Source organism: Mytilus edulis, chromosome 12 (genome assembly GCF_963676685.1).
Source record: "Mytilus edulis chromosome 12, xbMytEdul2.2, whole genome shotgun sequence".
NCBI lineage: Eukaryota > Metazoa > Mollusca > Bivalvia > Mytilida > Mytilidae > Mytilus > Mytilus edulis.
In genome coordinates this window covers 47310656-47324694 of record NC_092355.1, presented here as the reverse complement: position 1 = coordinate 47324694, position 14039 = coordinate 47310656, and the positions used below count along the sequence as shown (strand labels likewise).

Sequence of the window (14039 nt, the reverse complement as noted above, 5' to 3'; positions counted from 1 at the left end):
CCCATAAACTGACCTAATCACAAACTATTACATGTAAAATAAGCAAAAGTTTCGAATCAATAGACCATGACTGAGGAGCAAGGGCCAAATAATCTCCATTGAAATGAGATGTGCCAATGCTTATACAACTGCATACCAAATATGATTGTCCCACCACTTGTGGTTCACCATAAACTAGACCTAATCACAAACGAATACATTGTTGACGCCCCCGCCGCCGCTGACACCAGAAACAGCATACCTATGTCTTGCTTTTTTACTCCGTCAGGGCGAGACAAAAATAGCTGAATTTACAGTACTTTTGCAAATTCTTAATGATTAAAGGACTGAGCTTATAAAGACGTAGATCTACATCAAATGACTAAAAATATGAAATGTTCTAATACAAATGAAAAATAAATTAAACTTTCAGACGGATGCATAATTATCCCTGTAGAGAATTGCAACCAATTTTGCATTAATGAAGAGAACATAAAAAGCCTGTAATACCTCAGTGCAGAAAACTAATATTCAAGGAAAACTAGAGAAATGTTTATCTTGCTTATATTGATTGGCAACAATTTTTTGATTGCCATCCCTGCTATCCAGGTTTTTTTTTATTCAATTGCCATCCTGCATACCATTCTTTTTCAACTGTTATCATTTTTTTTTATTTCTCACTATCCAAATCTATAAAACTTACTATTCTACCCGCTGTTATAACAAATGCTGCCGACAAAAATGTGATGTAATATCCTGGATAAAATCCATGCCACAAAGAAGTAACTAGAAATACAGGCCATACACCATACTTCTTAGGTACTCTATCATAGACACAGCGACGTAACCATAAAGCTGTCCTTATATTCCAACTATCTATATTCACTTTCATACTAGTACATGTCTGAAATAGAGAATCACATACAGTACGGGTAGAGACTTATTACTATAAATGACGGACTGGGACATGACGGAAATTAATAATCCGACTTTTTTATGGTAGGTACATGCAGTATGGTCATTAATCAACAGATCCAGGTGTGAACGGTAATATATTTGTCCTTTCATCTTAATCTGTGCTACTAGACAATTACGCTCCACAGATTTCATCATCAGGTTACCTGTAATTTTAACCTCTCAGTCACGTTATTGATTATATTAGTTCTATATCGTATTTGACATAAAATATTTTTACAGATGAAGTACTGGGGAAAACTTTGTATGAATAAAAATAGCCTTTTTTTAAAATTATGGCTTTTTATATTTCAACTGCTATTTATATTCTTTTTTCCTCAAAATAATTTTAATCTATGTTCCTTGGGTTTTTTTTGCCACGGTATCTTTTTCTTATTTGTTTGCATAAAGTTTTTAAACATATTTTCATTTTATTTCTGGAAAGTAATTTTAGTTTTACAGATTTATTTCCCACGTAAATCCATTGATTAGCAGAATGCTGTGCAAAGTTCTGCTGCATACATTTTAGTTTGTTGTGGTCACATGCAAAATACATGTGATGATTCTTTATAGTTTGAACTTACTTTTTTTACTGTACACAAATATTGTCCGAAAGTTGGAGATATGTAACTAAAATATAACGCAAATAATAACACTAGAAGAAGATATTGATTCTTCTCGGGTATTACGTTTATTAAAAGCAACGTCACACAATTTCAAACTTGATCTGTGGTAATGAGCATTGTGTATAAGTTTCATAACATTTGGTTGGTGCAAAGTTGGAGATGGGAAATAAAATTCAGCATTTTTTTCATTTGAAAAGGGCATAACTCTAGAAGGGTTGTAGTGATGCCACCCAATTTAGAACTTGATCTGTGTTTTGTAGTAATAAGCATTGTGTATAAATTTCATGATAACATTTGATTGAGGCAAACTACAGTTAGAGAATGAAAACCAACTTTGGGATGTACGGATGGACATACAGACGTACAAGGGTCAAATTTAATGCCCCCTCCGCTACGAGGGGGCATAAAAATATATTAATAAGGTTATAAGACAATCATGATTAAGGTATCAGGCTTTGATTTTTGAGTATTTTGCAAACCTGTTCCATAAAATTTAATTCAAAAACATTCAAAACTGATGTTTTGCAGCGTCAACATGATGATGTAATGCTTAGTTTGTGGTAAAAAAATTATCTGTAACTGAACCTTAATGGCAATAGCTCATTCAAGTAGAAATATTATACTTTTGGTGAACATGAGAAATAATAAATATACTCATGAAAATGAATTTATTATTTTAGCTTTGAAACTTTTATAGTCAGAAATTTAAAATAATCAGTTATGGTATCATACATTTTTTTTATATCTATGGTTGTGTGTTAAAAACCTGCCTGTGGCCAGGTGTGGTCAACAGTGGTTAGACAATGACAACCAGTGTTCTTGTTGAAGATTGTGGTTCTCTTTGGGTACTCGAGATTCCTCCACCAATAAAAACTTACTGCCATGATATAAGTCAAGGTCACTGAAAGTGGGTTAAAAGACTAACAAACAAAAAATAAAAGATGTTGACACTAACTTTTCTCAAGTGGAACTTAAGTAACTCTAAAATATAGCTCAATGAAGCAAAGTATGTGTTCAACATGAGAAATAATGATTTCAATACAGACTATTGATAGAATTGATTAACAAATGAAGGGTTTCAGGTGTTAATAGTACAATATCCCTACCTCTAATGTCCATATATTAACATTATTTAGTAAGTCCCATTTAGGTTCACCATTACTGTCATATCCATTAAATCCTAAACCTGCTGCATTATTTACTGCTTCACCTAAATTGTCATATAAATGTTACAATGTCATATTAAAAGATTACAATGCCATATGAGATGTTACAATGCCATATATGAGATGTTACAATGCCATATATGAGATGTTACAATGCCATATATGAGATGTTACAATGCCATATTAGATAGATGTTACAATGCCATATATGAGATGTTACAATGCCATATGAGATAGATGTTACAATGCCATATGAGATGTTACAATGCCATATATGAGATGTTACAATGCCATATATGAGATGTTACAATGCCATATTAGATAGATGTTACAATGCCATATATGAGATGTTACAATGCCATATGAGATAGATGTTACAATGCCATATGAGATGTTACAATGCCATATATGAGATGTTACAATGCCATATATTAGATGTTACAATGCCATATATGAGATGTTACAATGCCATATATGAGATGTTACAATGCCATATATGAGATGTTACAATGCCATATATGAGATGTTACAATGCCATATTAGATAGATGTTACAATGCCATATATGAGATGTTACAATGCCATATGAGATAGATGTTACAATGCCATATGAGATGTTACAATGCCATATATGAGATGTTACAATGCCATATATTAGATGTTACAATGCCATATATGAGATGTTACAATGCCATATATGAGATGTTACAATGCCATATATGAGATGTTACAATGCCATATTAGATAGATGTTACAATGCCATATATGAGATGTTACAATGCCATATGAGATAGATGTTACAATGCCATATATGAGATGTTACAATGCCATATATGAGATGTTACAATGCCATATATGAGATGTTACAATGCCATATATTAGATGTTACAATGCCATATATGAGATGTTACAATGCCATATGAGATGTTACAATGCCATATTAGATAGATGTTACAATGCCATATATGAGATGTTACAATGCCATATGAGATAGATGTTACAATGCCATATATGAGATGTTACAATGCCATATATTAGATGTTACAATGCCATATATGAGATGTTACAATGCCATATATGAGATGTTACAATGCCATATATGAGATGTTACAATGCCATATTAGATGTTACAATGCCATATATGAGATGTTACAATGCCATATATGAGATGTTACAATGCCATATATGAGATGTTACAATGCCATATATGAGATGTTACAATGCCATATATGAGATGTTACAATGCCATATTAGATAGATGTTACAATGCCATATATGAGATGTTACAATGCCATATGAGATAGATGTTACAATGCCATATATGAGATGTTACAATGCCATATATGAGATGTTACAATGCCATATATGAGATGTTACAATGCCATATATTAGATGTTACAATGCCATATATGAGATGTTACAATGCCATATGAGATGTTACAATGCCATATTAGATAGATGTTACAATGCCATATATGAGATGTTACAATGCCATATGAGATAGATGTTACAATGCCATATATGAGATGTTACAATGCCATATATGAGATGTTACAATGCCATATATTAGATGTTACAATGCCATATATGAGATGTTACAATGCCATATATGAGATGTTACAATGCCATATTAGATAGATGTTACAATGCCATATATGAGATGTTACAATGCCATATATGAGATGTTACAATGCCATATATGAGATGTTACAATGCCATATATTAGATGTTACAATGCCATATATGAGATGTTACAATGCCATATGAGATGTTACAATGCCATATTAGATAGATGTTACAATGCCATATATGAGATGTTACAATGCCATACATGAGATGTCACAATGCCATATTACATGTTATACTGTCAACAAACTTTTCAATTCACATACAACTGACTAGGAGGTTCAGTTGAAAATCACTTATTGTGGTGATATCTAAGTTTATTTCTGACGGTGAGAATTTTTCCATTTAAGATACATAGGCTATTTTTTACCTGCGTAAATCAAATATGTAATAAAAAATATACATTCATGTGCTATTTTTTGAGTAAAATGAGGTTGAAATTTCAGATATTTGCTCAAAATTCGGATTTGTGGACGTATTTTTCTTCCTGACAGAAATGTTTAACTTTTTTGTTTTAAAAGATAAATTCAAGCGGTTTTTTGTTAAATTATTTTATAAGTTCTCTTTTATATAAAAATCATATAAATTTATGAAATATTTTGTTTAGAAATAACTAAAATTTATCAAATGTTCATGAATGTAGAAAAAAACGTCATTTTTTGCTGTATATTTATCAAATTAATAAAATTGCATCATTGACTTTTTTTTATGAAAATTGGTACAAATAATCTTCATACGTAATCAAACCAAATGACATTTTAAAAAAGAGGGGTCGATGAACTTGTTTTCAAGTTAAATCAGTTTGAATGATAAAAATCAGTTGAAAAATGCATCTTTTCCCAGTATGTCACAGTTTGACGTCGCTAGAATAACATTTTACATTAGCAACGTCATTATCTCCCCTGTAACTGTATCATATGCCCTTAACAGTGAATGACGGTAGATGTCTTTGTTTTACTCTAAAGTTGAAAATGTAAAATCTAAAATTTGTAAAAAAAAAGAAAGGGAGCTCAGTTCAATAGATATAAACAATTCAGCAAAGGGTTATGCAAATTGGTTAAAGCATTTTTTAAGTTTATGTCCAACATGTTGGTGACGGATGGACGGATGGACGGACAACAGTATTCTAAAATACATCCGTAAACAGGCATATAAAAAGAAGATGTGGTATGATTACCATTGAGACAACTCTTCAGAAGAGATCAAATGACACAAAAATTAACAACTATAGGTCACTGTATGGCCTTCAACAATGAGCAAAGCTCAGCATTCAATTTCAACTTTCTTGGAACCTTAAGCTTTCATTCATGTGTATTGCCCCTGAATATATATATATCACATTGAAATCGACATTTTACAGGTTTTTTTTATGAAAAAAGAGATGAAATTATGGACAATCACATTGAAGTATTTATAGATATATCAAATCATATAAAAATTATACAAATGTTATAATGTTATAATCCTACATGGGACATTTTTAAACTTACTACTCAAATATTTTTTCTGCTGCCATTTTGGGGGGAAAAATTTGAGTTGTTCCTACTTACAAAGATAATTCACTGTCCATTTTTCATTTTATCATGTAAATGGACAGATGAATTCAGATCTGATGCTTTATTTCACAAGAATGAGGAAAAGGAGATGAAAAAAGAAGAGTGAACTATAATAAACAGAAACTTTAACAGCATGAATGATCTACAAGTAAGTCAACAAAGTTGAAATGGTCAGTTTACTCCTTACTGAATAAATAAAACCAGATGCTCCGCAGGGCGCAGCTTTATACGACCGCAGAGGTCAAACCCTGTACAGTTGGGGCAAGTATGGACACAGTATTTAAGCTTGATACAGCTCTGAATTTGGATTGTGATTAAATAGTTGACACAACATAGGTTTCTGACACAGAATGAATGTGGTTTAAGAATTTAAACTTAAAAACTTAAAATTTTTAAATTGGACATTTACCTATTAAGGAGGCTCGAGGGTATAAAAATTTCAGAAAAAAATCAAACATTTGTTTTTCATTACAAATTTTATTTATTTACTTTTGTAGTTGTTACTTTATCATATGGTACAAAAATCAATCATAATAATCAATTCGTGTTGGCCCCGGATGACTTTCAAAATGTATACATCATTGAAAAAGTTCCAAATTATCTCCCTTTGGTGGAAAAATGTCATTTTTTGGCTCTAAAATTGAAATATCTTTTTCAACTCATCGGTGACCTATCTTTTTTAATATAATTTCCATATAAGCTGTACTTAAACTAAATTATTGTGAAATTTTAGCGATTTTTGTAATAAATTTCTTTTTTTATATCGATATTGCCTTTATTTCTCCTATTACTTCAACAGAAAAAAAACACCTTTACAAAAATGTATGCTTCTTTCGAAGGCAGATTGTGAGCGCAAATGAACGGTGACCCCACTTTTTTATTTTATTTTTCTATTAACTATAAGATAAAGTTCATTTATAGAAAAATATAAAGAAATCCTATATAAATGATTTAGACCCGCGAACCCCCTTAAACCCCAAGAATTCAATTTTTGTTAAAATCAAACTAAGTTTAATTTTGGACCCTTTGGACCTTAATGTAGATCAATTTGAAAACAGGACCAAAAATTAAGAATCTAAATACACGGTTAGATTTTGCATATCAAAGAACCCCAATAATTCATTTTTTGATGAAATTAAACAAAGTTTAATTTGGACTCTTTTGGCCCCTAATTCCTAAACTGTTGGGACCAAAACTCCCAAAATCAATCCCAACCTTTCTTTTGTGGTCATAAACCTTGTGTTAAAATTTCATAGATTTCTATTTACTTATACTAAAGTTATTGTGCCAAAACCAAGAAAAATACGTATTTGGGACCTTTTTTTGGCCCCTAATTCCTAAACTGTTGGGACCAAAACTCCCAAAATCAATCCCAACCTTTCTTTTGTGGTCATAAACCTTATGTTTAAATTTCATAGATTTCTATTTACTTATACTAAAGTTATAGTGCGAAAACCAAATGACTTCGGACGCCAACGTCATACCAATATATAGGACCAAATTTTTTTTAATTTTTGTGGTCGTATAAAAATATGTCCAGGAAAAATGATCACCAATTCAAATCATTATAATATATAATTATATACCAGTTTCCATTCAACACAAATATTCATTGTATCTGTTTCTTGCAAAAGTGACAGGTAAGTGTTACAGTCTCCTTGGCGTGTCTAGATTAAGGGTATAAGAATTATGAAAAGGATGTATTATGATTCATCATGGGCTTATAAAACGATTACTGAGAACAACTTATTTAGTTTTGTTTATACTCACTTAATAAGAAAGCTAGGTAGTATCTACTTCTAATCATAGTCACAGATACTAACATATAAAGCATACGATATATAAATGTAGACTCATATAGATATTCATCAGCTGAAAATAAATAGAAAAAATGTGTTATAATTTAACCTCTTAAAAATACATTATACTGTAATTGTTCTATTCAAGCAGTCAAAATGCATAATTTGTGATAAACAAATTGCTAAAAGCAATAAAGCAATGCCTACCTCTTAAATAGAAAAAATAAAATTACACTGTATGATATATTTTTTTACACCACAAGCCATACTGCTGCTGCCTGTGAGGTATGGGCTTTGCTCATTGTTGAAGGCCATACAGTGACCTAGAGTTGTTAATTTCTGTGTCATTTGGGCTTTTGTGAAGATTTGTTTCATTGGCATTCATACCATGCATACCTCATCTTCGGTTTTACGTTTGCATTGATTAATTGAATGTTGTTTGCTTACAAATCTAGTAGAATTATGCCTTCTGTAACGTAAAATATAATCATTAACAATTGACGCAAACAAATGAAGATACATGGTTCTGCAATAAGTTATACTGGTAAGTGTTCCAACCATTTCAATTTTGACAATATACTATAAACTGTAGATTCATTAATAATAATATTCACAGGATAACAATTTTCATGGATTTCATGGCTTAAGGTGAACCATGAAATCAATTGTTCAACGATACAATTTTCTATGGGCTTGTGTGGAGAATTTGGCAAAACCTCAAAATCAAATATCTATGAAGATACAATTTTTCCTTGATCCATGAAAATTGGTATCCACAAAAATCAATAAATCCACAGTATACACCAACCATACCATTATTATCATCTCACTCTATTACAGATATTTTCAAGAAACCTTAGCATGCACAACTTACTAAACATTCATTTTTTTTATATAAATAAGGCTGTTAGTTTTCTCTTTTGAATTGTTTTAGTCATATTGGGGCCTTTTATAGCTGACTATGCGGTATGGGCTTTGCTCATTGTTGAAGGCCGTATGGTGACCTATAGTTGTTAATGTCTGTGTCATTTTGGTCTCTTGTGGACAGTTGTCTCATTAATCATACCACATCTTCTTTTTTATATGTAGTCATAAGTTAAAATCTTTGGTGTGACAATCGTTAGAACACTGAACATAACTTACTAAACATGTATTCATAAGGTACAATTCTTGGTGTGACAATCGTTAGAACACTGAACGTAACTTACTAAACATGTATTCATAAGGTACAATCTTTGGTGTGACAATTGTTAGAACACTGAACGTAACTTACTAAACATGTATTCATAAGGTACAATCTTTGGTGTGATAATCATTAGAACACTGAAGATGGCAGCTTGTATACACTTCTTTGTCACAGCATCCTTCAAAATAAAATCATTGGTTATCTAAAAGTACAGCACTTGTTTCCCATTAGTTTATACTAAAATTGTTTACATCAAGATACATTTTGTATGTTGTCTGCTTTGCAGCAAAAAATTTTTTTTTTTTAGATAAACAGTGGTTGCTAAGGATTTCACCAATGTCACCAATTGGGATTTCATCATCTTCTGGCAACACTCCTGGCACAGATAAGAGAAATATCATAATTCAGCTGAGTTAGAGAAAGAGGGGGTTCGTGGTGAAAGGTTTTGGAACTGGCATCAAAAAATTTCATGCTATTAATTCTAGATGAATCAACATACAGGTTAATATGATCCTACTACTTTAGATACCCTATATAAAGTTTGCCTTGTTTCATGATCAAAGTCCCTAAAGCAAGAAAAACATGTGTGTTGATATTTTTTATCTGAACAAGTACACACCCGTGATATCGCTGGTCTGTAACTGAATTAAAGTATACAACTATGCCTAAGCCTTATTTTAGTAATTGGTATTGTCATCTGACAAAGTCATGTCGATTATAAGATACACAGTTTTCTCTTCTTTCAAATCTTTCTGTTTGAACCCGTCGACCTGGAACTTGTCAATTATTGGTAATATTAATTATTTGGAAAACAAAAGGTCCTGGCTATCCAGGAATGGAGTATTTTTTAATCAACATCACTGTCCCATATTAGTCATCTTAGAAAGTCTTGCTGATTGCTGAATAAAACTACAATAGGGAAAAATTTGACAAAGATTGAATTTAGTAGTGTCGGCCCTTTGATTATGACCCGTGTATATAGCAAAATCCTAAATACACCGTTTGGTGGTGCGCCTGTCAAATGCGGAACGTACCCTTTGATTATGACCCGTGTATATAGCAAAATCCTAAATACACCGTTTGGTGGTGCGCCTGTCAAATGCGGCACGTACAGATAAGGTGATAGGTAACAGGTGAATATATTATTGGTATCGGTATCGGAATCGACCCGGAACTTGTTAATTATTGGCAATATTAATTATGTGGAAAACAAAAGGGTCTGGAGTGGTGTAATTTTTAATCTACACCATTGTCCTATATTAGCTATATATAAAGTTGAATTCTTTGATTTGTCGTTTTTACCTGATGACGGCTGACAAATTGGACCTCGTAATTTTAGTATTATAGATGCTTTCTATAGATATTGGTCTGATTATATAAATATGGTACATACTCTTAACCATGAATCCAAAGGTACTGAGACATTCAATATCATCTTTCTGAGATAAAGTAGATAATATTTTAGATGTTATTCCACTAAAATATACACCTACAAGAATGTGCATGTAAATCACTTCATTTTTGTCCGTTATGAAGTTTGACTTTATAATAGAAATCTATTTGACCTTGAATGTTACTTTTAATTTAAAAGCTAGGTATCTCTGATTCAATTCAAATTGTCCTGCTTTCCACCACTATAGTTCAGATCCCTCTAGATTTATTTATATTAACATGACTAAGATAAGTGTGTATTTCAATGTCTATTGTGGTTGCCTTACCTTTGGAGATGGAGATAAGTGTGTATTTCAATGTCTATTGTGGTTACCTTACCTTAGGACATGGAGACTCACAATCATCTTTTGTTCCCTGGAGAGAAAAAATACACCTAGTTACTGATTGAATGTCAAAAGTACTAGGCATATGGCCAATCACATCTTTGATATAATATCAAATTTACGAAATAGTTGATGTAAGCTATACTTTATTGTAGTTTTAACATGTGTATGTAGTTTTAACATGTGTAGGCATTATATTTGTGATTATTTTTTGCCCAACTTTTCTGTTGTATATTTCATGTTTATTTTTGTACTCGGATGGCTGGGGCAAAGTATTTTTTACTCTCTAATATCAATGAATATCAATGTTTTTATATGTTGTGGAGATTTATATTTTACTGCAACCTTGAATTGCATAACAACTTGATGCACAAATAAAATTTAATATATGCCTGAATCCTTTAACAGAAAACACTTTATACTATCATAATGGAAATGAATGTAGGGCATATCAATTATGCAGCAACCCAACTATATAAAAGCAACAAAAGACTTCTATAGGAATTCCAAAAGTGACTGCCCACAAAAGACAACCTTTTGGGTTCCGAAACCTGTTAGAATCTAATATGGCCTGCAAATTGTTTTATTGTTTTCAATTCTTTTTCTTGCAATTAGTGAAATAAAAAAATGTTTGATCCTGCATTGCTTATTTGAAGAAAACATCAAACATGTTAATAATATTCATGAAGTGATATGTCGAAAGGCTTAATTTATTTAAGTTATTTAGTTTATTTGTAGATTACTAAATTATAATTGATGTTTTGTTGTAACCACACATACTTACATTTGAAACTTTAGATGGATTTGGTTTATCATAATTTGTTCCATTTATAAAGTCTCTATACTCAGAGAAGAAAACAAGAGGTCCTATCATAAAACCATGAAAACAAAATATATAACTGTAATATGTCACAGGCTCAGGTAATTCTCTGAAATCATTAGAAAGACATTAATCACACGGACATAACTGAATGACACAAAGTAAAATATATATGTGATAATTGTCATTATAAACAGGATGAAGGTTAACTCACATAGATTTCACTACAATACTGAAACTTTTACTGCAGTAATATAATTATACTTGTAAACAAAAACAATAAAACATTTTGAATTGTGCAATAAAATAGTCACTTATATACATGTATCTTGTTCTGTTACCCATCTTTCTCAGGTTAAAGGAGGGTTGGGTGTTGAAACATGTTTAACCCTGTCACATATGTACATGCCTGTCCCATGTCATTTATAGCTATCATAGCTTGCTCATTGTTGAACTTCAGTAGACAACTTCTATGTGATTCTGTCTTTGGTGACAAGTTGTCTCATTGGTAATCTTGCGGACGACATCAAAAGTTCAATGTAGGATAAAAAACTTAATTCATATAGATTTTTCACTGACCCCCCTACCCCCCCCCCCCCCCCCTTCTTAACTTAATTTGTGAAAAAAAAAGATTGACCAATAAGTATATATATAAAATCAATTAAACAAAACTCGCAGCAATTTTGACACCCCCACCCTCAAACTATTTGAATTAAGTTTTTTTTATCCTTCATTGATTTTTTTATGTTGTCCCTTACTACATCTTCTTATTTTTATGTAGATGTTGTTATCATGGTTAGCAACTCACTTGATTTTCTCTGTCTTTTGATCACTACTAAGTTTTTCTTCAGGAACACTGCCATCATGCAAGGCCCATGCTAGACTGGAGACTTTTTCTGCTATTATCATTAATGGACTAAAATAAGAGATCAAATATGAAAACATTCAATCCATATAATACCTTCATAGAAAGTTGCATACCCCCCCCTTTAAAGAATAGGAAAACAGTGATTGAAAAGCTCTCGCATGCTACATTGTTACTGTCAAGCTACTGACCAAATATGAAGTCATTTACATATATAGGAGTACTAATGTACTGGTGAATTGTGAGTCAAGAATATTAAATTCATTCAACAATTCAAAATATTGATTAACAGGAAGATGTCTGAATGATCCAGAAAGTTCTCTTCGCTCATAATAACTCATCACATTTAGGCTGCTGATCAAATATGAAGCCATAATCATGATTATGTTCAAATGTTCTCTGACCATTTGCTGACAGAGAAAATGTGTGTCAAAAATATTTGTCTAACTGCTGACCTAACAATTGCTAATATTAAGTCATTCTGCCCAGTAATGTACCTTAGAAAAGTGTGATGGAAATATCGGTTGGAAGATCAGATGTTACTTGTAAGAATCAACTGAATGACATAAAAAATGACAGAAAAAGTTAATACTATACCCCAAGAGTGTGGGCATTATAATTTGCAATCTGACAGTGAACTTCCAAAAATTTCTTTTATCTAGTAAATATTGTTGTCCTTTGACCTTCACCTTGTAACATCCATTGTATATCCACCATAGTCATAGTACTGTCTATATATATGACATACACAAACATATCCCAGACCCACCACAAACACCATTACATGTCTGCTGGTCTCTGGTCCATACTTCATCAAGGCATAACACATTGTACTCTGGGCAAACATGTGTAACATTTGACTGGAAATAAAAGAAAAAACATATCATTTATGCTTTCAAATAGAATGTATATATATTCAGATGATATTCCACAAAACCATAAATTCAGATATTATTTGGAGTTCTTTTTAATGCAATTGGGTTAGTATCACAATAATGAAATCTATAATTGTGAAAACTGATTTATAGATCTCTGTATGAAGATTTCTTGAAATTGCAATAATTGTTCTCATATTTTTGTTCTGTCTTCAAAAATCATAATATGATTAAGATAATAATAAATCCTTGAAATAGTTTCTGAATTTAGAGTTATTAGTTTTATGAGCCTGACATTTTGCATATTACATAAATTCATTTATCCACCATCATGACCATGTCCATTACTAAAATTTTACAGATGTTTTTTGAATATAATGCATAGATATAAAAGGTGTACCCAAGACCATGAAGACAAATTTGATAGAAGATGGCTGGTTGGTATTTTGTGAATTTCAATAAATTGCTTCGCAGAGCGCAACTGGAGGTCCAACCCTGATCAGTGCAGGCAATACTGGACACATTATTCGTGCTTGATACACAGTCAGGGGACTTACCATGCTTACTGAAATAAGTGATTTTTAAATCACTTATTTGAGTAGCAAAATTGAAGTTTTGTCACAAATTGTGATTTTGTAGTTTTACCAAAATTTTAAACACATACTAGGTTTTAATAATATCTTTTCATTAATAATAAAATTGGAAAAAATGAACTTTTTGCTTCTTTTATGTAGCAAGGTTTATGCCTTTGATGCTATCATTTATCTGCAAATTCTATTTCAGTTGAAAATATGCTATAATAATGGCTTTACA

At 31.5% G+C, this 14039-nt stretch overlaps 1 protein-coding gene across 1 annotated transcript in view; it reads right to left on the bottom strand.

Annotated features, from left to right (window-relative positions):
- LOC139498640 (lysophospholipid acyltransferase 6-like) overlaps nucleotides 1-14039 on the bottom strand; it is a 32824-nt gene that overhangs the window by 9312 nt on the left and 9473 nt on the right. The window contains exons 3-10 of the mRNA XM_071287126.1: nucleotides 13041-13211; nucleotides 12295-12402; nucleotides 11451-11595; nucleotides 10662-10697; nucleotides 8979-9069; nucleotides 7677-7778; nucleotides 2666-2769; nucleotides 683-883 (exon numbers count right to left, since the gene is read on the bottom strand). Coding sequence (XP_071143227.1) covers nucleotides 683-883; nucleotides 2666-2769; nucleotides 7677-7778; nucleotides 8979-9069; nucleotides 10662-10697; nucleotides 11451-11595; nucleotides 12295-12402; nucleotides 13041-13211 — 958 coding nt within the window. The remainder of the gene's footprint in view (nucleotides 1-682; nucleotides 884-2665; nucleotides 2770-7676; nucleotides 7779-8978; nucleotides 9070-10661; nucleotides 10698-11450; nucleotides 11596-12294; nucleotides 12403-13040; nucleotides 13212-14039) is intronic.